Source organism: Squalius cephalus, assembly GCF_949319135.1.
Source record: "Squalius cephalus genome assembly, chromosome: 10".
Lineage (NCBI taxonomy): Eukaryota > Metazoa > Chordata > Actinopteri > Cypriniformes > Leuciscidae > Squalius > Squalius cephalus.
The window spans coordinates 7,438,345-7,466,138 of NC_137131.1; the positions used below are offsets into that span (position 1 = coordinate 7,438,345).

General features: G+C 36.5%; 1 protein-coding gene across 1 annotated transcript; it reads right to left on the reverse strand.

Annotated features, from left to right (window-relative positions):
- Positions 1-2,234: 2,234 nt before the first annotated feature.
- Positions 2,235-27,794, reverse strand: cfap20dc (CFAP20 domain containing). Its single transcript, XM_079884710.1, has 17 exons — positions 27,715-27,794; positions 27,524-27,613; positions 26,684-26,777; positions 26,073-26,145; positions 25,672-25,786; positions 25,360-25,513; positions 22,096-22,245; positions 20,466-20,645; positions 20,188-20,301; positions 19,546-19,677; positions 12,475-12,788; positions 8,642-8,956; positions 6,473-6,643; positions 5,756-5,827; positions 4,778-4,839; positions 3,026-3,117; positions 2,235-2,532 (listed from the first exon to the last, which is right to left on the reverse strand). Exons 1-17 carry the CDS (start codon positions 27,733-27,735, stop codon positions 2,420-2,422), a joined length of 2,262 nt encoding a protein of 753 aa, XP_079740836.1. The 5' UTR covers positions 27,736-27,794; the 3' UTR covers positions 2,235-2,419.

Consider the following 27,794-nt stretch of genomic DNA (forward strand, 5'->3'; position numbering starts at 1 on the left):
CTGCTGGTTAAATGGCTGCAGATGAGAAGTGTCATTGCATGCACACTGATTTTACAATTGTGTACTGCTCTCTTGTGGACAAAACAGTTAATGCATACTCAAACACACATGGAATATTAATGTATATAATTTTATTCCTGCTCAGTTAAACAAACCATATTCATTAGAGGGGAAACATCTGAGTCTCAGGTGAAAACATGAACATCTAAAGATATAGAATTCAATCATCAAAAATACTTCCAAATCAAGAACTGAGAAACACAGTTATGGAGCTCTGGGCCCCACATAATATTGCTTTTTCAACACTATAACCTTAACATACAGGTAAAGTCAAACACTGCCAATAGTAAATACCATTATCAGCATAGTAAAGCAGACTATTGTTCATTCGCATACCACAGTTAAATTACACAGTAAGGCACTGGAGTGCAAACTCTACAGCAACATTACAGTTGATAAGACAGTTTACAGTTAACCACTTATTAAGATGTGCTTCTGGTATTAGTGGCACTGTTCAAAGTATCCAGTGGGAACAACCCTGAGATTAAAGCGAGAAGCTGTTTTAAGGTCAAGCAAAGATCAGGCACACACACACACACATACACAATAAATAAAGAGGAACAATCATTGTAACAGACTTTGGTGCAACGTTCCTCGTGCACTGAGAAATTCAAGAAAATACTAAATACATATTTCAAGGAGTGCATTTAAAAAGTAGCAATGACCAAATTTTAAGCGATGGGCACCATAACCGACAACTGCCACGGCTCTTTTCAGAAGTTATTTGCCTGAAATTAAATCACAGTCACTTTCATCTCTAATGTGCATCTTAACGCTTCTGAACCCCTTCCCCACAGTTCTTTAAGGCCAATTAATCCTCCGAAATGTAACCAGCTAAATTTAACTGGTTGGTGGACATATCCGTGCTGAAAAATGGTAGAACAGAGATAAATATTTCAGGAACTCCTGGTGGTTTTTAAATGACCCATGTGATGCTTTTGGCCATATAAAGTCACAGTATTAAAATGGAAGAGAAACTTGAAGGATAGATTGTGCTACATGATTCACTCCAAAAGGTCCTGTGGAAAGAAAAGCTAGAGTAAGAATAAAAAGTGATTAAGTATATACAGTTTTTGAAAGCCATTATAAACTACTGTTAACATGCCACAAGTACTAACCTCATCTGAATCATCGTCCTCCTCTCTGGCTGCGTTTTGCTCTTCTATTTCTCGCAGTTCTGAGTATCTATATGTTGCATTACTAAAGAAAAAAAGAAAAATTTATATAGAAATGTATATATATATATACACACACACACACACACACACACACACACACACACATAGATAGACAGACTGTATATGCATATATGTGTGTGTACAGTATATAAACCAGGTTCCACAAAATGAAGTTATCACTTTGTAGGGACTAATAAGTTTATTATTAACTTTCGTGTAAATTATTGAAAAATATTTTTTGGGTGAAAGGACTGAAAGGTTAGGTTGCACTGTCACATAAAGCACATAGTGTTACATATCTCTATACCTCTTCAGACAGCAGTATTTTCGTATGATGAAGACAGCAGCTGCTATTGCAGCAACTGTAACGACCACAACAGACGCGATCACCCCTGAATGGAGTCTAATAACCTGAAAAATAAGACATCAGTAGTCAGTATGTAGTATGCGAACTTACAGGGAAGTAAGTTGAGAAAGAAAGTCGATAACGAACCTGTTGAACATTTGGTGCTGCTGAGGTGGGTTTCTCCGAACTTTCTGCCTGTCTGGATTCGCGATATGACGGAAAAGCGAAGGCGAGCTCCCAAAAAACACTATATAAAATCAAATTTAGTAACATATTTGAGCAGTGGCTTACCTTCAAACACTTTCTCGCCATTATAGTTGTTTACTTCCTAGTGATTCGATTCTACCTGTCAAATGACGTAAAGGAGCAACGGGCGTGTGATTGGTCAATCGTGAACGCGCTCGACTTCCGTCAATATTAAAGGTTGCAGAACTTGTTGCAGACAGAGATTGTCTTATTATCATAGTGGCTTTGCTTTTATGTTCATTTTAATTAAAAAGTGAGATTAATTTAAAACCTGTGATTCAAATTAGAACAAATAATCTACAATTTAAGTTAGTTGTACATTTTACTGTCTAGGAACAATTCTATAAATTTGAATAAAAAGTTGGAACTAAAATAAACTCTGAAATGGATTCAATCATATAGTTTATTAACTTTTCAGTTATGAGCTCAAACATGCTTGAATATGAATTGATCACTAAAAAACTATCACATTAGAAACAGTTACAAGAAATATACACCCATTAAATTCATTGTTAGGAAGGACATTATAGTGCTTGAATTAAAACCATACATAGTGGCAGTATTGATCAACATGTTGCTCATCTCGGGATCAGAGCAGTTCGTAATATTTCCCAGATTGTGGATCAAAGTAACAGTTGAGGCAGGGATCATACATCAAATTGAGAAACTCTTCCTCTCCACGGTTGTCGTATAACATAGACCCTGTGGATAGCATAGAGAAAAAAGTTACATAGAAAAATAAGAAAATTCAGGGAAAGTTTGGAAGTTGTTACAAGGGTTTGAGTCAAAAGTTCAATTAAACAAAATAAAATAACTGCTTATTTTCCTCTATCTGTGTTTTTATATTTGTATATATGTAGGTTACCCTTTGCATTTCTCCAATTATTTTCAAAATCGTTTTACTTTTTACATTACAGCCATTCAATAATTTCTCATAGGCAATTTAATAGCAGGTTCACATTGTGACAATTTACCCCATATAGTGTATAAACTCTTCTTCCTGAGCAGTAACAACTGCAATTTAAGACCCTGCTGTTTTAGTACCGTCAAAGAAATATCACTGTGGGTTCATAAAAATCATGAAAGTAATTGTACTTGAGCACATATCTTCTCTGTGCAAGTGAAATTTAGATCATGATATATTTTTAGCAACAAAGCATATGCGCCCAGGATGGGGATTTTTCTGCTGTCTTACCTCTGGTTGAGCCCTTGCTGTGGTCTCCTTTTTCATCGGCCATCTGTTGATTTGGATGAACTATCGGAGGGCTAAGGACATCCATCCATTCTCTACAAGAGGGTTAACCATATAGCCATTAAAATATTAAAATAAAACAGCTCTTGAAGGGGCATGAGCATCTGTCCTAGTACTAAAACTGAATTATATTATATGGACACTGATATATAGTTTTATTATAATGAAGCTTTTGGAATCATTGTACGAAGCTGCACCAAAGCCCATGTTTGAAACTCCTGCTCTGCTGCTTACAGGTTACGTTCACGGGTTGTGAATGAAAGACACCCTTCTGCAGAGAGTCTCTCTTTCATATTCTCTCATTTACATGACACTTTTCAAGGCACCATGTGGTGTTGATGGACAGGCTCCCTGGTGGGACGGGAGGGAGGTGGATGATGACCTCCCAGTGAGCTCTGCAGCAGCGGTGACAGCTAGGTGACACATGCAAGCCTCTGAGCACATGCATAACTCCTGGTTATTCATTGTCCTTGACAGCCATGCTTAATTAATCACCGAGGCGTGGCAGTGTGGGCAGCAATCCTTGACAGGAAAAGTTTTGCGTACGAAACTAGCCATAGTTATGCTGTGGGATTGTACAAAATGTGCATATAAAATAATAAAATGACCTCCAATTTTTTTTCTGATCAGTTCATTTACATTTAAAGGTCCTACATTATGCAGAATTAGTTTCCTCATAAACCATGTTTTAATTATTGCAGTATAGGTTTTCTTTATTGATTTTTATCTTTAAAAATATATTTATTTATATACTTATATGACTACTACTACTAATAATAATAATAATAATAGTAGTAATGTTTGTTATTATTATTTTGCTTATATAATTCATTAAATATTATTAATTATAAAATATAATATAAATTATTATTATTATTATTATAACAGAATTAGTTTCCTCCTAATCTGTTTTCATTATTAAATGTAGGTTCTCTATTCTTTGATTTTTATCTTATATCTTTATATTGTGTGTATATATATATATATATATATATATATATATATATATATATATATATATATATATATATATATATATATATATATATGCGCATCAATAAAAGTTTGTGTTTATATACACACACACATATTATATAAGCACAAAAATTGATGTTAGTTGCATTTGACAACACTAATATATATATATCATTTTGTTCATATAATTAATAACAAAAATTATTGGCATTATTGTTGTTATTATTCCTATTTCTCAAGTAATTCAAAAACTGAGGAGTGAGGAGAATGAGGAGACTTTTGACAAAAGTTGCAATGCTCTGTAATGACAGTCTGACAGTTTCATCATATAATGAATGGCAGCCAAATCTTTTGAAGACTGGTATCAAATTTTGTGGAGCACACCACATGCTTTCTTTTTTATATGCTTTGATGTTCAAAAGTTCTTTTTAGTACCCTGGAACCACTGGATAAAATTGTCAATAGAAACATCAAAATGTTCAGTGCCCAAAAGCTACCCTGTTCCTATCACATTTCGTTACCACTTTTTAGAAGTCAGAATTGTTGGAAGTGCATGAGCCCGAGGGCTAACAAGAGTTCTCTTATGAACTTGCATGATAAAGTTCCTGAAATTACTCATTCACGACTGAGCCTCAACACTTAAGAGCTTAGAATAATGGCTTAGAGTTATACAGAACTTTACAGACTTAGTGAGGCTAAAAATCTGTATTTTTCTCTTACCTGGGATTAGAGTGAAGAAGAGGGTTCATTTCTTTCTGATAGTGCTGGCCTTGATCCACTGGCTATAAACCACAGAGAAAATAAGTAGTGTGTATTTATAATCTGGTTCTTTAACACTATTAGCTCCAGTCTAGTTGGAAAATAAAATATGTTCTGGATAACTGTTTACCTTGCTGTTAAATAATGATTCAAGCCTCTTTAGTTTGGAGCAGTGGTTCTCAACTGGTGGGTCCTAAATCAAAATCGGGTTGCAGTTCTGTTCTGAGTTTAATACTAATGTCGTTCCATGTGTTAGGCTGGAGAGTCGTACTTCTGCTGTTGTTTATGCATTTACAAAATTGTCAGTTGTCCAATTCAGCATGTGTCACTTTAATAATGTTGCATATTGTTGGGCCTATGCAGTTCATAGTAATACTGATACTGATACATTTTGGTGTTTGATTTTAAGAACATTTTTATTTACTTCTGCCAGATAAATTATGTTACAATGTGAAATCTGGGTCCTGCAGCAAAACCAGTTGAGAAGCACTCGAGTATTGTGCAAGGTCTTCTAACCTGATGGTGGCAGTATTGCTATGTTTTCACAATCTTACAGTCTTATAATTTGCAGTTTCTCAATACCAGGCATGATTAGCAGTTGCTTCATATCTTTCTAATCAACAGACGACAACCACATTGACAACTGATGGATAGGGTCTGATATTGCTATGCCATGGGAGTTTATTTCACTCTAATCAGTGTTTTTTTTTATTTTATATAAACTGTTTGATTGCCCTTCTTTATAGGAAACCAGTTTTTAATATTCACTCTGTTATTTGCCCGCTAGCTACAGTTCATCCATACAAATTACTCTGGATAACTGAGAGGCCTAATGATGAAGGAGGAATTTAGACCTTCCCAAGCTGTCCTCAATTGTGGCAATGTGTTTGTATGTGTGTGTGTGTGTGTGTGTGTGTGTGTGTGTGTTTGTTAGCCCACCAAAGGAATACACTGAGTCCAGGTTGAGGTGTCATCGCTGCTTGCACTCAGACTTATGTTGCAGTGGTGAACCTAAAAGAGCATAAAAGTGTTTATTTACTGGTATTTTGATATATGATTGAATCTCACAAAACCTGGAAATCTGGTGTGTCATATCAGTCAAGTTAGAAGTATTGCAAACAGAAAGTGTTTTTAGTATCATTAAGACACCCATTCTATATTGTATATATTTATACACACAACTGCAGAAAAATTTGGGTTGGGTTTGTAAAAAACAAAACAAAACAGTCTCTTATGCTCCAAGGATGCATTTATTTGATCAAAAATAAAGTAAAATTGTGTGTGTGTGGGGGGGGGGGGGGATTATTACAATTGAAAGCAGCCATTATTCTCCAGTCTTTATTGTCACATGATTTTTCAGAAATCATTCTAAAATGCTGCTCAAGAAATGTTTATTATTATTATTATCTATGTTGAAAACAGTTGTGCTGCTCAATATTTTTGTGGTATATTTTTTCAGGATTCTTTGATGAATAGAAAGTTCCAAAGCAAAATATTTATAAAAAATAAAAATAAACTTTTGAATAGCGTGTATATTAAATTTAAAAAAATGGTAATATTTAAAATATTTATATTAAAATATTAAAAAAAATTAAAAAAATGATAAAATAACTATATTGATAATATTGATTTTAGGGTGATATATGAATATCCTACCTGTGATGCGCTAAGGCCTGGGCTGCCCATATTTCCTTCTTCCTCCTGCTCTCTCTTCAAAATTGCCAATATTCGTAGCTCATCTTCCTCATCCTCGTCCTCTTCATCTTGACTTCTCCTCAGATCACACCTGCTGGAGCCCAAAGGTTGAACTCTCCCATCGACACTCACCTGTAAAGCCCCAAAATCTCATTACTTCATCAGTGCCACTTTGCAGTGAGACAAATCGTTACTGGGTATAGCTAATTAGCAAGCAATCAATCATAGCTTGCAAGCTAATTGGCACCCCCATTAAGGCCAAGACATCAGCAGGGACGGCTGCCTGCTGCTTAGAAATCCACTTATATGAAGTCCTACCTGGATCTAGGAGCGACCTTCCAGAAACTTCAGCAGCATCAAAGTTATGTGCCATGTTTAAATGGGGGAAAGTAGTGTTATTGGGCACCCGTAATGATCCTCATTCCCACATCAAACTCTATTTAAACCATTTAGTTGATCACCATTTAAGACCTGCAGTGAGAGTCTGGTAGTTGTGCAGAATGCTTGAACCAGTTTTAGTTTCTGTTTAACAAACATGTTCCAACCTTTAAGAGAGGAAAGAACACTAATGAGTTCTCTTTGATTTCCTAGTTGTTTCTCCTAGGCTTCAATGAGATGAAATGGAGAGCAAATACAGATTTAGCTGAAGTCTACTGCTTTTCAGGATTTTCAGGATATTCTGATATTTTGAAGAACATTTACACTGTTTTTGTCCATACAGCAGGAGTCAACATTATACCCCATCGTCTTTCATTGTATGGACAAAAAAATATTTTTTTTTTCTTGACATATAGGTTGAGTAAATGTTTACAAAATATTCATTTTTGATTTGTTTCCGCACCCCACAGAATCTCAAGTTTAATTGACACATCAAACTCACTACTCCACAGACCCAGGTCCATCAGCATTATTTAATGTTTCAATTTCCCCAATTAAGTGGTTTATGTTTCTCTCTTATCCAATTCTCAGTGCCATTTGAGTTCAGTTTAGAATCAAAAGGAAGAATACTGTGCAGTCAGTCGGACACACAGTGGATACAGTTATAAAAATAATTAAAAGAGGTAAACTGGCAAAACACTGGTGTATCATATGTACAGCTGCTTGTTATACTGTGAGATTATCCCATGTGGATTGTACTGTGTCTGTGGTGATCTTTCGACGCGCCTAAAAAATCTATTTGACGTCTTCAATAGATTAGATTTAAACACTTTTTTTTTATTATTATTATTTTTTTTTTTTTGGCTTTGCAATGGAAGCATCACATTAGTACATCAATACTGGTGAAGTCCCACTGATCAAGACTCCAAAGTTTTGACTCATGACTCAATTGTCTCATTTGTGTCTATTTCTATATAGGTCAAATGTCCGAGGCAAAGTAATTTTGTTGTAGCGTAACCCCTGAGCTAAGAAAGAGCGACCTCTGAGCAAAACCATTTCCCTGGGAGTTCAAAACCCCTAAAAAATGCTTTTAAAAATCACAGAGACAAAAGAACATTATGTCCAAGCCATTTGCAATACAAGGGCACAACCCACTCCCCTCAATCTGAATGGATTCAGATTAAAATATCCAGCCTCTGGGGAAGATAAGAACCACACCAGTTCTGAAATTACAATAAGAAACCGAGGCCCTCATAAACAAGCCACTCTGCTGGAGTGCACTAATTTAGCTGAAGTATGTGCTTGATTTGATCCCCTCTAACCCTGAATGCTTGCTACGGTTAAGAAACATTTCATCCACATGGCCAACACAGGCCATGTGATTTGTGTGGGTTCACTCCACAAAACCCAAGTGGTTGCTTTATTTTGAGGCCCATTTCTCTATCTTACCTAAATTATGCTTGCAACTTTTTGGCAGTTCCTCAAAGGAATAGTTCACCGAACAATGAATGTCATTCCAAATCTGTAAGTATTTCTTTCTTCTGCAGAACACAAAAGAAGATATTTTGAAGAATGTTAAGTCTAAACAACATTGGACCCCATTGGCTTTCATTGTATAGACAAAAAAAAAAAACCAGACATTTTTCAAAATGTCTTCTTTTGTGTATATATGCTTGTGTAGATTTGATTTTATCAGACCACGCTGACTTTTTTTGAATGGAAAAAAACACTAAGACAAGTGAACAGGCTCACCTTTTGGAGCCCAGAATTGTTCAGTGAGATCTCTCGCACAGATGATCTGTTGATAGATATCCTGGTATCTCCATCAGGCAGTGGTCTACCAGCCTCGGACCGATCCAGTCTATTGGAGGAACTCGGTGAGAGACAGCGGGTTGGTGCTATTCGCATGGGTTCATGCTTCTTTGGTCCTTTAGAGACATGCCGGACTGTGGAGGCCTGAGTCTTAATTGGCTCATAAGAGAACTCTGGTAGGACTGTGTGTTTTTGTATTGAAGGAGGTGGTGGGGGAGCAGTAATGGAATGGAGGAACTCTGTCTGCATTTCATCCTGTAAAAGGAAAAAAGAATTGATTGTTATTATAGGAAATAGTTTGAATGAAATAACGACATTTTTAAAATTTTAAGAAAAAAAACATGATACAAGCCTGATGTTAGATAAATGGGTGTTTGCTAGTTCATTGCTACGAGGTTGTAAAGGTGTTCTGATGATAGGATGGTTGCTAGATGGTCGCTTTTCAGCTCTAAAGGCCCGTTCACACCAAGAATGATAATTATGAAGGTAAATATAATGATAACTAGCATCCAAACCAACAAAAGATCACGCTCTGTTTATTTTAAGCGTGTGCTGCAGGTTTTTTGTCTGCCACTTTAAATGCTTGAGCTCTTTAAAGAGGAATGGATTCTGATTGCCTGTCAATGTTTTTATCGCTCATCAGCTGGAATAATAACGTTCTGAAAGTGATTCCAACGATACCGTTTCTCCGTGCTGTCATCGATACAGGTGTGGTGTGGACTCTGCTATTATTATGTATTTAAAACGATTTTTAGAACTAAATCTTTGTCATTATTGTTATAGTTATCGTCCTAGGTGTGAATGGGCCTTATAGGTGCAGTAAGGGATTTCTAAAAAACGCTGTTGAAAGTGGATTGGACAGAGCACCAAAAGACACTTGTAGCCAATCAGCAGTAAGGGGCGTGTCCATTCTTGAGGGGGGAGGTACCTGTGCTGCATAGCGTGTTTGTGAATTTGGGGGCGGAGCTATCAAGTTAGGGGTGTGATCCTTTTGGGTAGGGGCGTGTTTGTTTTGGTGATTTCAAATATCTACAGCATTTCTCAGAAATCGCTGGCTGCTCCTTTAAGACTTTATGATATTCCGGTCGGTTTTAATGTAAAAAAAATCTATGGGATTTTCTGCTCGTTTTCTCATCCACCAGGTAAAGAATATGTAATAGCACACATGTCCTCAACAAACAACACGATTTGAGGTATTATTCATATCTGTTGCACAAAGGAAAAAAATGATATACCAAAGTGTGTTTAAAATACATTTATTTCATACTAAGTATATACTACGAATCCATTAACATATTTACTGACATATCGTTTGAGACTTACTGATATAAATATTATAATTAAACTTTATTTGGAGTACTTCTTTATCGCACAATGCACATTTCTTAATATTAATCCTAAAATGTGTTTTAATATCAATATTAGTATAGTATGATCTCTGTATAACATCAGTCTTTAAATGCACGATATTTAAAGTGCACACAAAGTATACTTGCAATAGTTCAACTTTAGCACAATCAAATATACTTAAACATATCTTTAGTTGGATTCCAGCACTATTTCCGGATAACTAAAGTGCATTAAGTACAAAATTAGTTGTTCCAATTTAGCAGACTTTAAGTATACCAATTTAGTATACTAAAAGTACAATTGCAGGGTATTTATATTAAGTACATAAAATACTTAGCATAAAATAAATATGTTTCATTTACATTTTAGTATATTTCTTTTTCACTAGGGGAGTTATGCACTAAAGTTTGATCCTTAAGGCTTAATTTAAAATGAAAATAAATTCCCTTAGCAATCATCACTAGTTATGAAATATCAAGATTAATAACGGCACTCCGTTCGGTTATCTTCTTTCAGCCTGGGATATTAACACAAGGAAGGAAAGGCATTAATAAATCAAATTTCCCTCTAAAACTACAAATATCAATTTTAATAACAAACTTGTGATGGAGTCATAAAGAGAATGATGAAATCTCTTGCAAGGATCTCAGAGCCACAAACGCCAACGCTGTCACAGATGAAACGCATTAATAGCCACAAACGCAAGACAGTCTGGCGCGCGCGAAGTAACATCAGAGTTACCTGTAATTAATCAGGGCGACACTGTGCCCGGAAAGTTGTCAGTCTCTGCTCTGTTTTGGAACAGATAAGGTCTTTAAACTAGTGAGGCTTTGATCTACACTAATGGTCTTAAACAGCAAGCTTCACACTAATGATGACAACCTCACTAAAAGGGCACGGCCAGCCGAGCCATCAAATCAGCCTGAGTTTTTGTCTTCTTTCTTTCCATCTTCATATCCCCTGGAGGGACCGGTTTCAATATTTTGGCATTTATTTGGATTAAAAAATAAAATAAAATCTCCTCTCACCATGAGTAGTGCTGACATTCAGTAAACGCGCATCATTCTGGTGCAGCCCTATATCTATTTGCAATGAATTTATTTAAGCGAGGCAGGTTATCTAAGAAAGTGAATGTTCTCAGGTTGTGTTTAGTGGTTATTAAGATGTGTTACAGATGAATTTCAAAATGTTACGCCTTCATCTATCTTCTTTTGACAACTCTGTGGCATTAATGGAAGTCATTAGGCGAATGTAATCACCTCTGCTTCCAGTGGAAATGATTTAATATCACACAGGTGCAAGTTATAGAGGTATAACATAAACATAATGTTCAGAATGTTCAAACAAATCATTTATTTATCATTTATTTTTTTCAACTCCCATTAGTAATGAGTAGACAAATGCAGACATCTGCTTTTTGGAAGATGAAAAACAAAGATTAAAATAAAAATCAAGGGTGGGAACGGAAGGGGAAATAAACAACAAATAAATCTGTCAGTGGTATCAATCAAAAATCTCTAATTAAGTGCAGAGGAACATATGTATGCCAAAGATGAGAATGATTTCCCAAGAGGAGACGAAACAGACTGCAAATAAATGAATGATGATCCTCTCAATGGACGCAGAACCCAGGAGCACCTTGGAGCTCAATGCCGTCTCGTCAGAAATGAACTGAACTGAAGAAAACTGATGGTTTTCTTTATTTACTTAACAGAGTGGCAGGGACCCTGGGGGGAACCATCAAGTTGTGTGTGTATCATTAACAGCTGATTCCACTAGATTGTACGTCGGTTGAGAGGAAACTTGGAAAGAAAACAATGCAGGCAACAGGTGTTAAGGAGTTGGGGAATTGTTTCTGATGTTGTGGTTGCATATGTCTACACTACATCTGTGGCATTAAAGGAAGAGTTGATCATTTCTTGAGGTGTCTCAGAAAAAGTGTACAGGATTGACAAAATTAAGATGACCTTATATGCACATTTTTAATTTTTTTTATTTTATTTAATTGCTTAAAAAGTACTTTCATGGTTAGGACATTTTCAAATATCTGTCTGTCTGTCAATTTTCTATAATAATGAATTAAATGACAAATCTCAACTTAATTTCTTTGAAATAGTACCAATCCGACAGAAACTAGTTTTTCTTAGTGATTTCATAAGCTGAGTAGGACGAGACCAAAAGCTTACTTTATTTATTTTTTTATTTTGAACACAATTTAGCTCTAATTATCAGTTGTGCAGCTCTGCTAGCCGCTCTTGTTAACCAAATAGAGTAAATACTCAAATTACTTGAGCAACTTTCTGAATGTTTTGAATCTGTTAATTGCATGTCAGAAGCAAACTGTTCAATCAATTATTTTCAAAGCCATAAATGTATTGCTGTCTCTGCATTTTAAATTGTGTGTGTGGTCTATGTGTCCATACCTCTTCACTTTCACTACACAAGAAATCATCCTCCAGACGTGCATCTTTACGCTCTCCTTCTGTTACCAGCTTGTGACCTTTAAGGCCAAAGGTCAAATCCTCAACAGGGTTGCTGCTAGCCTGATTCCGTCTGGCTGAGTGAGGGCATGAGGAGAAAGTGAAGACTTCTTCTTCGTATTCCTCGTCGCAGAGAGAGAGCTCGGTTTCTGTGTCACAAAGGTCAGCATCATCTGTAGTCAGCACACGCTCTGGAGGTGAAGCAGCACATGGAGGCTTGAAGGCTGACCCAAATGTATCCACACTAGAAGCACAGTCTGCAGAAATATGACAGGAAGATTTACAGGTAACATCACCATTTGTTGCAATTTTAAATGTGCTGTACTTTGTATGTGTTAGTATTTTGTTCTGAAATTCTGTCTGGCTTTACTTGGCTGATTTACAGGTCTTAGGCCTGTGCATCATATAACAAAAAAAAAGTGTAATTTACAGTAAAAATACATTTGAAACCCCTTTCAAGTAACAATTTCACAAAGACGTTTCGTTAAGTTGATAAAACAATATATTGTTTGAAATTAAGACAAAAAGTATTTGGACACTTTCAAGATGTCAAACCAAGTATAATGCACTGAAAGTGTGGGACTTAAAGGGGTCATCGGATGCCCATTTTCCACAAGTTGGTATGATTCTTTAGGGTCTTCATGTAAAGTTTGTAACATACTTTGGTTAAAATTCTTCAATGGTTGTGTAAAACACCACCCTTTTACCTCCCCGAAAACAGCTCTGTTCACTGCGACCGTTTCAGTGCATGTCTCTTTAAATGATAATGAGCAACTGCTCACCCCACCCCTTTCTTCCGTGGGGCGTGTCGGTGTTGACACAAGACATGCAAAGTGCTGGCTTGGCAACCTGCCTTGGCAGACAGTATACAAATGGCTGAAGGAAACTTTTATTCAGCAAGGACAAACTAAACTGAATAGAAGTGACAGAAAAGACGTCATTTAAAAAAAAATCAAACAAATGCTTTTAAACTTTCTACTAATCAAAGAATCCTAAAGAAAAAAAATCAACAACAACAAAAAAAGCACAACTGTTTTCAACATTGATAATAAGAAATGTTTCTTGAGCATATTAGAATGATTTCTGAAGGATCATGTGACACTGAAGACTGGAATGATGCTGAAAAATGCAGCTATTTAATCACAAGAGCATAACTTTATTATATACACTTTATATACAAATTCTATATACACTGCCTTTCAAGCGTTTGGGGTCGGTAAGATTTAAAAAAAATTTTTTTAAAGAATAAACTTTTTTTTGTACTCTTACTGACACCAGATGCTTGAAAGGCAGTGTATATATTTTTTTGTTTGTTTTTACAATTTCTTCGACAATAACAGTTAGAGGAAACAGAAAATCATTTGAGCATAGAGAATTTCCTTGTTTATTTAAGTGCAACCTTTCTGTAAAAAAAGGCCAATTGAAAACAATGGTAATAACGTTGAGAAAACACTTCTACTTCTTGTTCCTCTTTTTTCCGTTGACTTACTGTCTCTATAAAGATCAATAATGGAGATCTAATTACTAAACATAATGTTTCGTCTTTCATTTTTTATACTGGCACTCATGTTCCTCGCCTGCGTTCATTCTAATGAGCATATGCAAATAAGAGCAGAACCAGAAACCTTGAAGATTGAGATAGATTCTACTACGCTTGCCAACTGTGTGCGAGTAGAAATTTATAGGATACGTCCAACCTCTTTCATTTGTTCTGGATTTTATAACTGCAGCATTATGCTTTAATTACGCCTTAAAATATACATAAATGGGGGAGATGCATTAAAAGAATATTTTAAAGATGTGTATGGCAGGAATACACATGCGCGGTCCTAAGAGAATAAAGAGAAAATAGTATTAACTTGCCAGTGTGTGTGTGGGTTTGGGAATAGGGGAGAGAGTGTGTGTGTGGGGGGATACTTTCTGGCTTTCCCACTGACACAAAAACAGCATCATTAGTAGATAGGGAGCAATGGTACAGTAAGATCATAATTCAGACGGGCGATGTGTGCCTGTGGGGTCTGCATGCCCTCATACCAAAGAGAAGACACCCAGAGAGCAGGGAGCAAAAGACACCGCAGAGACCAAGTGATGAATTTGCTCTGTGAGTGTACAGAGCTTTGATCTACTTCAGCAAAATGCAGAGCAGTAAAAAGTCTGACTAAACCGCTGTGAAGTTGTGTGAACTGTGAACCTGAGCTGTACTTTCTCGTACCTAGAGACAAGGACAAATAAAGGGTATCGAAAAGCCGAACAAATTGTTTTGCGCTTTAAATTACTCCGGTTGATGACTATCATCATCCACCACAAATGCACAGGTCATACTGATGACACTACATTTCTCATAATGTTTTGTGGACTATTAGATGAATGCAATGTCATATCACAGCAAATAAAAGTTTTTATTACTTTTGTAGCTCATAAGACTTCTCGGCTGTTTCATTTAAAGAGGATCTATTATGCTTGATTTTCAAAGTCTTGATTTAGTTTTTTGGGGTCTACTAGAATAGGTTTTCATTCTTGATTTTTCCAAAAACATTATTTTTCACATATTTTACATTGCTGCAGTACTTCTCTTCTTAGTCTGGCAGTAATGCTCTGTTTAGTACCAGTCTCTATGAAGCCCCTCCTTCTGAAAAGCACAGTGTTCTCTGATTGGTTGGCTGGAACATTGTGTTGTGATTGGTCAACAACTTCGGGACTACAATCGAGGCGTTTCAGGAAGTTCAGAAACAGTGTTACTGATATTGCGAATAACACCCTTTGGAGTGACTTTGTGCTTTGTAACTTTACAGACCTTTTTCATGCTCAAACGGCAACATTACACACGTAAAAAAGCGTTATAGGACAACTTATCAACTTATTTTTCCGAAGATTCCTTATGAGATATAGAAACAAATTGGACAGTTGTTGACATAGAGGTATAAAATTTATATAAAAATATAAAATTTGATTAAAAATGTTTCTCAAATAATCTGTTTTTTGTACGAATTTGATGAGAAATGTTCACGTTTACATTGAAATCCGACTTCAGTTGAAATCTTGGCAAAGATTCTGAGCACAGTTTGAGACTATTGAGACACTTTTGAAGGTCTAGCAGAGACTTATGACTTATCACTAAGGTCTTTGATACATCACTCCATTTTTGTCTCCATTTATTTTCATTGCTGTCTAAGAGAAACAGCTGTGAAACTGAGATTCAGCTCTAATGGGTTGTTGGCCTGTGTTTTGTTCTGTTTGTTTTGCTTACATGCATGGATCATAATGACGTTGTCAGCTAAACAAGATGAAATACGAAAACGGCAACATAATGGCCATGTCAGATAAAGTGATGTAAAGGCTCTATTAAGCTCTTCACAGAGTATCATTTCATCTAATTAAAGCATGCACGCTCACAGAGCACCTCTCAAGAGTTGCCTTCGCTCTTACCATTCCAAGGGGTTTTGCATATTTCGATTCCTGGCACGTTTTTGAACAGGCTTATATTGTAATCACCTTTTCTAATTGCCCACGGTGCAAGCTTGCCTGAACCCCAGAGACTTCTTTCTGACCTACACAGTGTACTTAATGTCCCATTACCACTAATGAACTCTCTTTCCTCTGCTAAAGGGAAGTTAGAGTTAGACCTACTCCGCAGGAAAGGATTGTTAATGTGGAACAACTGCTCGTGTTCTCAGCGCTGGCATCAAGGCGGCTTCCAGAATCACTCATTTGGTATGTTTAGTTTGCTAGGCCTTTGGTACTTCAAGACAAGTAGAGCTGAACTCTGAGAGATCAGGATGGATGTACAGATCTAGTTTTAGAAACATTTTGTAGTTGTATACATGTTTAATTTACATTTAGATTGATCTAAATTGTTCACAAACTATTCCATAATTGGAGTTGTATTCATGTAAAACTACATTTGTACATTATCTGTGCATTAAAGCTAGGGTAGGCAATGTATTTCATAAACACTTTTTGTTATACTGGGTGTAACTCTCTTCAAATCCTGATAGCAATTAATAATAGAAGTGGTCTCATCTGTTTTGAAGGAAGCGTGACTTTGGAGGGCGCTCTGAAGAGAGGATGGGATCTATGCTTTCAAAGCTATTGCTAGCCTCTCCGAAATTGCCTACCCTACCTTTAGAAAATGTGAATGATGCCTTCCTGTGCAAAAATCGCCATCACAATGGGTGGGTGTCTGGGCATAACAATGTGTTATTAAAGGAGAACTCCGGTCAATTTTAACATTGAGCTCATTTGTTTGTAAATTTGGAGTGCTGTCAGTACAGAGAACAACGACAAAAATCGGTGTTGCCTACACCGTGTTATCCTCTTTTTAAAATTTGCACCCTGTTGACTTCAATGGGGCAAGTTTTAAACCTGCTTTTAGCCTCTTAACATCCTTGATGTGTCATTACAAGTGCACAGCCATGTTAGATGATTCCTTCAGAGTGAACACGGGTGAATCTGACTGCAGTAGATGTGAAAGATATTAATAAAAGTGATGTTAATTCAGCCAGCGCACATACCTGTATTTTCTTCCTGTTCACAGTAGTCGATTGTCGAGTTCTCCACTGTTGCTTAGTTACCTATGATCACGCGCGTGAACTTGACAATCGACTACTGTGGACTTCGACCGAAACAGTGGCGGAACTAGAGTTTTATACATGGGGTGGCCAGGGGGTGGCCACTGATACTTTCGGGGGTACACAGTACACACACACACACACAGTGGAAAAGCTTATGGAAGGAATTGGGTCACTCTGTTTGTGTTGAACATCCAAAATATTTGCAGAAAACAAAGCTGAAGCACCAAGGAGATAAGATAGAGTAGCATGTGTCTGTTATGTACTGCTGCGTTTATTTACAAAAAAAAATCAATTTAAAAAAAAAAAAGTTTTTTTTTTAAATTGGATATAGCAGGCATCAAGCAGACATGTACTTGAAAAATGTAAACAATTGTATTGCCCATCAATATAAAATCTTATCCTAGGAAGATTTAATACAACATAATTCTTTCTTTATAATAATTTATAATTATTCTTTCTAATTGTAATTATTTAATTTATAAAAAAAAATTGTGTTCATTTTTGGGTGAACTATCCTTTTAATCTGGCAAAATCATCTCAACTTAAATTCCTGAATTGGGTATGTGATTGCCTGTGTCTGGTAGATGCTCTGACCTGTTGCTGGTCCTGAAGTCTGACCACACTGACTCTGACTAGCCAGTGGTGATGCAAGGGCTGGGGTCTGTTTGCATCTGATCTGCCTGTTAGTCCAGTCATTTTAAGCCAAAATGGGGGTCAACCTTGAACAAATTGCAACAGAAGCAAACTCAACAGAAGCAAGAGATTGGGTTTGGGACTGGGTCCGTGGGACTGTTTCTGGGGGATGAGTCTGAGGGAAGAACAGGAGACAATGGTAAGGAGAATGCAAAGGACAAAAGGTAAAATAAAAAGTGAATCCCCAGAAACAGTTTTCGAAACTTTCCCCTAATGGGATTCTTCTGGACTTTTTTTCCTTACTCAGGACATATTGAGGATACAAAATTATTTGAGTTTGCTTCTGTTGCAATTTGTTCAACCTTTTTTCATAAAATGATGTTTGTGCTTATTTAAAAAGTACTCTGATATCTCTCCCTTTCTTTTCATGTTTAATTGACCTTGTTCAAAAATATGACAAATTTAAAATATGATTCCAATCATATTCATATTCTAATCATCATCCAATTACCAACATTTTTATCTTACCTCTTTCTTGCCAGTAGCCTATAAAAAATGGTGTGATAATTTTCACAATTTCATGGCACCCCAGCAAATTTTGTTGTATGAATATCTGAACATACCAAAAGAAAGATCAGACCCTGTTCTTTAAAAAAAAAAAAAAAAAATTGTTTTATTCTAGCTTCGTGCGTCTTTTTTTATCAACACTTGAATGTTGGCAAGTTTCATAAAAAGCAACATGAGCAAAAAGCTGAGAAAATCGCATTTTTATCAGACTACATCTAAATCAGATTCATAATGATGATCAAACACAGTAGATCGAGTCCATCAACACCCTACACCCATAAAGCTTCATAGTGATCGCATTATGATATCGCTTGTTTCTGCTCTTCTTTGCCTGCGTTTTGATCTCCTATCCTCACATTAGCTAGAACATTTGTATACTGTAACATAGGCTACACACGGCAAGGTAATGCATATGCGTTAATGCATATGCGTGTATTAGGCCTAATGTAGGCTATTCGGAGCAAACCACCCTGATGCTAAACTTTAAAAACTTACTTCAAATATGATGTTTTCTTATTCGGTGAAGTTCGGTATCTTGCAACCATCTCTCGTCCTCTGCTCGTCCGTTTGAAAACTGCGCGCGCGCCGCGCTGCCGGCGAATGTAGTTTTTTTTTTAAATCAGCATCAGCAACTGCCAGTAGCAAATAACATTTTGGGGACCCCGGACCCCCCTCTGGCTCCGCCACTGGACCGAAAACAGGAAGTATCTTTCATATCTTTCACATCTACTGCAGTCAGATTCACCCGTGTTCACTCTGAAGGAATCATCTAACATGGCTGTGCACTTGTAATGACACATCAAGGATGTTAAGAGGCTAAAAGCAGGTTTAAAACTTGCCCCATTGAAGTCGACAGGGTGCAAATTTTAAAAAGAGGATAACACGGTGTAGGCAACACCGATTTTTGTCGTTGTTCTCTTTACTGACAGCACTCCAAATTTACACAAAAATGAGCTCAATGTTAAAATTGACCGGAGTTCTCCTTTAAGGGTGTTCTGGGCAATTGTCAGGGTGTTGCTAGTTAATTTCTGTGGTTTTCTGGGTGGTTGATTGCTATGTGGATGTTTAAAGGCTTACAAGTCTATATTTTCTTTCACCCATTTTATCACCCATCGGGTGAAAATCATATGCCTGATCACTTAAGAATTAAATTAATGATTTTAAAAGTAGACCACCTCTCCTAAACAAGCCACACAACCTACTCTACTATTACATGTAACATGTAAGGAGCATAATTACTCACCTTGCAGAACTGGATCGGTTAATTCATCTTCTACTGTTAAATCAGAGCCCAGAGTTTGAAGTGAGGATAATGCAATTTTTCCTTGAAGCTCAGGTCCCTTTGGGTTCAGGCTAATTTTGCCACCTTCTTTATCTTAGGGAGTACATATGAGACTAAAATAAAATCCAATGACTTTGTAGTAGCAGCAGACTTCAAAAGTCAACAAGGAATTATATTCAAGAGAACACTTAGCACTTGGGGAGGGTCTGATTAACATTTCTAAAAATAAAAAAAGTGCTAATTTTGATTGCCAAATGCAAAACATCAATACTGAAAAACATAAAAAGTGCTCTTTTAAACAAAGAATATTTAAAGTCCACAAAAACATATGAACATACTAAAGCTGAGTGACCTAACATCTTACAAAAAAAAAAAAAAAAAAGTTTGGGGTGAGCTCAGTTTTTTAATTCACATTATTTTGATCAAATGTGGCAGTAAAGACATTTATCATGTTGCAAACGATTTATATTTCAAATAAATGCTGTCCTTTTGAACTTTCTATTCATCAAAGAATCCTGAAAAAATGTATCATGGTGTTCAGGATTTCGTCTCAACCCCACACATTTGAATGACTCGGTATATAATATACTTAAATAAAGTCACCTGTGTTGTGTTTCTCTCTCCTTGCATTGTGGATTCTCTGTGGTATCCTAGATCCCATTCTCTCAGCGGACGGTCTTTCAAGTGGAGGTCGTGGCTGAACATTTTCAGCTCTGCCTATATTTGGAAACATAATATAATAGTACAAAAATGATTGCTTTCCCCAGACTACATCAACTCATGTATCATTACTAAAAATCTAATCTCTGAACTAAAATTTTCATTACTCTCACTAGGTCTTAGATGTTATGTATCAAGAAAATAAATAAATATGTATTTGCCTAATGGTGTATTGAGGCTCAATTCAGACTTGGATCTTTCTTCTTTCCTATTTGTAGATGTGCTGCTCTTCCTGGCGGTGAGCGGAGGAGGTCCGATAACTTTTGAACCAAAAGCAATATGGGAGAAATCCTGGGTTGTAGGACACCTTGTGATGGATGCCTTGACGCCACCTGTCTCTTCTAGAAAACAGACATGCACAAAACGCTTACCAAATCCTAGCTGATATACTTAACCCTATAGCCCAGGCAAATTTCTAAGGCCTCTAAATTATCAACATGATCAATACTTTGATTAAAAAAGAATATATATATATATATATATATATATATATATATATATATATATATATTTATATATTTATATATAGGTGTTTATATAGTGGTGCTTTTTTTTCCTCCACGAGTATGGGCTCCAAATTCTCACAATATCATAATATATGAGCCATAAAAGCCTGATGTATAAGATATAATACTTAATTTTTTTTTTTTACATTATTAAAATATTATGTCTAAAGGTTCAATAACTTTTCCATATCGAAAAATTTGATTTTTCTGACTATAACCCCATGTGTCAGGCTTTATCCCTTATGTGTCTGCAAAAAATCAACCATAAAATCAGAATAAAATAAAAGCATCTATGGTTCTTGTCTATGTAAAGTTATTGCATAACTTCTAATACATCAAGCAAAATTTCTATTCAAAGGTGGATTGTTTCAACCCAAATTAACCCCTGAGTATTCTAACATCTGCCATTCAAGCAAAGTGACGATGTATTAAAATAGTTAATGTAATATTGTTTGTATTTAAACTAACAACATCTCGGCATTCTCTATGACAATACAACTGCTTTCATATTCATAATCCTTGTAATTGTGAGGCCCTTGCCATCTGTTGGTTTGGAATTGGCATATTTTCAATTGTTATTTAGTGCAACGCTGCAAGAAAAAGCAGTGTTAAGGTCATGGCAACCTGGCAGCAAAACACAAAATACTGCCATTTGTCATTTCAGCATAACAGCCAGCTCAGGATCCAAAGCTGTGAGCCACAACTACACGGTTTCATACTAGGCCCACGGTGTTTTGATACATTGTTACTAGGTGATAAAACAGGGAAAAAATTATTAATGTAGAACTAGAGATTGCGATATTTGTATATGTAGAAACATTTTATATGATCTCATTACAGTCCAACACCTCTTGTCAGTTCACCTCTTGTCAGTTGACCTCTTGTTAATATCTTGCTAGGGCATTATTTGATTCTTTTTCTAGAATCTAAAGGTGAGATGACAGCAGTCTGGCACTGTGATGTGAGGCTAACAGATGTCTGGATAAATAAAAACCCTAAGAACAGCTATGAAGGTCTCACTGGGCTGGCAGAGTGGACAGGTATGTGACTAAAGAGAGATGATTAGAGCTCTCTTGGCAAGAGGTGTCTCTTGTCAGCAAACTAACAGACAGCAAATAGCAGGAGAGTTCTGCAGAGGGGACTGACCTTCTGTTTAGCAAAGAACAGGAGAAAAGCACAACACTTTATGACTCAGTTGAGTTAAAGACTCAAAAAGAAATGCATAGAAACTTAGTAAAGAAGGGAAATTACATTGAAAGATGAAGTATTTGCATGTGGAACTGACCAGTATCTGAATTCGCAGGTCCTCCCTTTAAATCAGTCTGTCCCAGTGTCTTCATGTTCACCAGCTGGACAACATGCTGAACTTCACTAGGAAACTGACAGTTCCTGGGAATCTCCTCTTTTGGACCATTTCCTATTTCTAAACCTAAACCTAGAGTAAAATACAAAAAGTAAATGTTTTTAGGCAATGAGAAAGCAATTTTTTTTAATGTCAAAAAGTAAGGCTAAGTATTTGGCACTTTCCATGAATTTTTTATCTTTTTCAAGAAAGGGTCAGTGAAAAGGTGCTTAACTTTCAGACTTTCAACCAAGGTCAAACAATACATTATTTAAGCTTTTTGTATTTTCTGTGAGGTTTGCCATTTTGCAACACTGTTGTCAGTGTTTTTTGTGAATATGAATAGTTTAATTTCATTTTTTGTGAAAAATAAGTATTAATTAATATTTTAACATTATTAACATTGACTGTATAATTAATATTAAATATTAGTATAACACATAATAAATATAATTATTTTAAATATACAAAAAAAAATATTTATAGCCTACATTAAATTATTCACTAGTGACTAACTAGTTTGCTTTTTTGTTATTGATAAACGTATTTCTCATAAACTCAACAAAAAAATGCTTGTCATACATGTCAAAAATGTCACAAATATTATATTTTTTCCTCTCTATAAAAACAGGTTTGAATGGGTGTGCTTAACAAATGCAGTCAATAATGCAATCTTTGAGAAAATGGAATGATATTTTTTTTTATTTGCCATGCTGCAGAAACTGATTTATTTTCGTAGGAGGAAGTTTATGGATTTTTCTTTTTTTTTTTTTTTTAATAGGAGAAAAGTCATGCAGCAACAGGTTTGCAAACAAAATGTAGGACACATGCTAAACATTACATTTAACATTAGATTTTGTGCTCTAATTAAAGTAATGGTACACCATTACCCTATTAATGGAAAGTGCCACTTAACACAATTTACTTTAAAGAGGACCTATTATGCCCCTTTTCAATGTCTTGATTTTGTCTTTTGGAGTTAGGAGTAGAATAGGTTCTGAATACCTAGAATAGGTTTTCAAGTTTGATTTCTCAAAAAAACATATTTTTCACATATTTCACAGTATTGCACCACCTCTCTTTCCAGTCTGTCAGTAACGCTCAGTTTAGCTCTGTCAGGAGGACCACTATCGTCAAAGATGATTGACAATTAGCATACAATTTGGTGGTGTGGTTCTGTTCTGGGCAAGAACTCTCCAACCATCCATGCAGCCTAGCATAGATAAGAACAGGGAGTGCACTGCAGGGCAAATGGCTGGAGCTTACGTGTAGCTAGCGAATGTAATGTGGGCCTAATGGGTGGAGCTAGAATATCCAACCACACCCTAACCCTACCCACAACTCTATCCCTCCACCCCCTTAGAGCTCCAGAGAGGAGGAGCTGGACGTCATTTGACTCTGCGGTGAGTACCAATTGAGTGCAGCAATAACTCCCTTTGGCCGCATGTCCACCAAAGCGTTTTTAGCCAGCTGAAACTGCTAGGTGCTCAGCTGAAAACGCCTAGCTGTGGGTGCTTGAGAGCATTTTCTCTTTTTTTTTTCTTCAGTTGAGACGCTTTGCTTGCTATGATACGGAATATCCACGGTAGTGTTACTAGTATCTCATCTCACAGATAGTTTGTTTCTGTATTGTTTCTATTTAAAAATGTAGATACAATGTTAAGTATTTGTTCTGACTCTTTTTTCCATTATTATGCTTGTTGTTGTCATCTGTTGACGCTGTACAAGCAGAATGTGGCGGTTGGTCGGTGTGGTTTTTGTCCCGCCCCTCCTCCATTGTGATTGGACGGCTGGGTAAAAAGTGACAGTGTCAGTGGTGAGCGATGCGTTTTACCCAAAGTTGAACATTCTTCAACTCTCGGCGACTGGTAAAATAATAGAAATAGACACTCAGCGCCTCCTTACACTCCTGCCTATTTAAAAATGCGACCCTCCCATTGAAAACAATTGGAAAAATATGCTAGACGTGGGGAAAAAACACTTTGGTGGAGAGACACAGACTAAGACTGCTGCCCACTGAAGCTAAGCAGGGTTGAGCCTTGTCAGTACCTGGATGGGAGACCTCCTGGGAAAACCAGGTTGCTGCTGGAAGAAGTGTTAGTGAGGCCAGTAGGGGGTGCTCAACCTGTAGTCTGTGTGGGTCCTAACGCCCCAGTAAAGTGATGGGGACACTGTACTGTAACAAGCACGATCCTTTGGATGAAACGTTAAACTGAGGTACTGACTCTCTGTGGTCACAAAAAAAAAAAATTCCCAGGATGTTCTTTTAAAATTTGCCCATTGGCCTTTGTCCATCATCATGGCCTCCTAATCATCCACATATACTGAATGGCTTCATCACTCTCTCTGCTCTCCACCAATAAGCGGGTGTGTGTGGGCGTTCTGGCGCAATATGGCTGCTGTTGTGTCATCCAGGTGGATGCTGAACATTGGTGGTGGTTGAGGAGATTCCCCCCTTCCATATGTAAAGCGGTTTGAGTACCCAGAAGAGAGCTATATAAATGTAACAAATTATTATTATAAATTAGTCTGAATCGAAGAGGAATATCAGAAGGCCAAGTCCTGTCTGGACGAGAAGAGGAGCTGGGGATTGAGGAGGGTAATTAGAGTAATTAAATCTGCTGATAATACTGATTGGACCTTAAATAGGGATGAAAGGCATTGTATTCCTATAGGTAGACGTGTATGCGAGCTTGACTGCCAGAACCGATGCTAGGCTTGATTTCCTGTCTCTATGAAGCCCCTCCTTCCAAAAAGCGCAATGTGCTCCGATTGGTTGGCTGGACCAGTGTGTTGTGATTGGTCAAGCGCTTCGAGTATGTTTCGGAAATGTCACGTCCCGTACCATAACCGTGAGTTTCAACACACCTCTAACTAACTCAACCAGGCCTCTGCACTTTTTTTTGCATATGCCTTGGGCGGGAATTATTTAAATGAGGAATATTGTGACGTGTACGTTTCCAGAAGAAAACTGAAGACTACAATCGAGGCGTTTCAGGGAGTTCAGAAACAGTGCTTACTTGTATTAAGAATAGCTCCCTTTGGAGTGACTTTGTGCTTTGTGACTTTGCACACTTTGCAAACTTTTCATGCTCCAACAGCAACATTACGCATTAAAGAAAGTCGAAAATGTAAAAAAAAGCATAATACGAACACTTTAAAAAGCGGGCTACAAAATGGTATCCATCAAGTAAAGCTTTCCCCAACCTCCATCTACGCAGTCTGCTGGTTCATTCTTCATCGTGAAGATGCGGCGAACCTTACAGCAGGCGGAGATGATGATGCCATCCAGAGACAGGAAGCGCTTCCCTCTGAATATCTCAGTGGTGAGGGAGTCCAGATCGATACACAGATTACACCACTGCACACAGACAGTAGTACCTTATCATACTAGCTCCAGAACATTTTTTACAGGTCATGTTACAAAGTATCTCACAGAGCTAAGACAGAATGATCTGACTGCTCATTTGCAGATAGTCGTGGAGAATGCAGCAGCGCATAATGTTCTTCAGGACTTACAGTATTTCGTTTGAGGCACATTAGAGGTATTCTCGCATGCAACGGGGTTGCTGAGAGCTCTTTATGAACTGTCGACAAGTAGAGTCTTCTCTTTAGGTGCTCTTCATCAGTCACTCTAGAAGACAGCATTACAAAGTTAACTAAATAACTTGCTCTGTGAAGCAGATGGAAAGATCTTTAATCATTTTCTCATGTGTGTTTGAACAAGAATGTGTAGGAGTGGTATCTGCATGCCTGAAAGTGTGAATTAATTCACTCTCCATGGTAATACACCCTGAATTTTAACTATATCATAGCAGCGCAACAACAAGATTATTTTCAGTAGCTTGAAGATAGATGTCGGATGAACCTGTTAACAATGACACTAAATTTTAAATTAATTTTTAAAAAGAAACACTTACAGAAACTCCGTGGAAAAGTCTTTTCCCAAAGGAATGTTGACCTGTAGATTCAGAAACTTCTGAATCAGACCAACTATGGGAACAAGAAACATGAGATTTTAAGATATGAAAGAGATACGCACAAAGAGACACATATAATTGGTGATTCAACAATAATCAATCCCTATATGACAATACGGTAACACTTGGCATTATTAAACTGATCTTTTTGTTGCAATGAGAAAGCAATGTTGTGAAGATGCTTAAGTACAGTAACAGATCTAGGCTAAAACTTCAAAAATAGAATTTGGCACTTTTAACAAAGGTGCAATATATTATATTAACAATATATTATGTAAGCTTTTTGTATCTTCTGTGAGGTTTGCCTTTTTTCTTTACTTTTTTAACGAATGTTTGAATACAGTTTAACGTTAATCTTAAAGATTAATCTAGCTTTGTAGACCTAAAAAAACAGTAGCCTTACTATAATAGAATACTTAAGTAATCTTTAAAATTAATCTGAGCCCTAAAGCTAGCCATTCGTTAGCTATGTGAAATCTGTAAGTGCAAATGTAAATCTGAAATGTAATGTAAATGTAAATCTGATTTATTCTGATTTTGACAGCACTTACGAGCCATCTTGCTATCCTTAGGTAACTGCATCTTGTGTGTTTGACTGCTGCCTTCAAGACTGTATACAAAGCCCTTCACTTCTTTATCAAACACCTGTTAACAAAGAGAAGATAAAATAAATAATAAAACAGATGCTTCAAATAATCTTCCTCAGTAGTATTACTGTATGTACCCACGATATCTCAATATATACAGTATATATATATAAACATAAAAGCAATGCATGGACTTTTTGCAGATATTTAAAGTTACAAGGGTCTGTGCAGGTTTCTCTGGTATGGTATTATTTTAGTTCTTCTTTTTGCTGCTACTCGTGATATGTTTCAAGTAGATGAGAATGTAAAATAATAGCCATCATCCAATTCAAGAGATGATTTACAGGGCAGATTCTGGAATGCAAACTGTGTTTCTATGAATGTGTGTCCCTTTTTACTCCACTGAATAAGGTTTTTAATAATTTATTCCAAGGTTTTTCTTTTCTTTTTATGTTTATTTTTGAAGGCCAGTTTCTTTATATGGACATGCCTTAGAGTCTTGGCTACATATAATTGCCTAGGGGGAAAAAAGATAAGTTCTTTGAACACGTGCTGACCTTGTGACAACATGCCCCCATTACTATGAGGTAAGTTGTCAAAATGGGAGGCCATCATTACATTGCTTATATTGTAGGCTTTTAAGCTAAATTTAGAATAAAACGATTATGAAACACAGCAAAATATGATGATACTAAAAAATATATTGAAAAATATTGTAGGCTATATATTTTCTATGACCAGTTAAAAAACTCCATTTTCTTCTTTTCATTATGGCAAAATCTGTCATTACTGAAACATGCATACTTTAGTTATTGGAGGTTTTCTGCCATATAGTTTCCATTTTGCCACAGGATCTTTTCCTTGTGCACTGAAGATGTCAACCGTGAGACCACCCTACACACACACACACACACACACACAATGAAAAGCACTGAAAAGAATTGCAGAATACAGCATAGAACTAGCAGCTACAGTTCAGTGCCCACTCACATTACCTGATAATCGTTCCTAAACATGCTGCCAAAAGATTGAATTGTGAAGGATGCTTTATTATGTCCTCTTCGAGACAAACAAA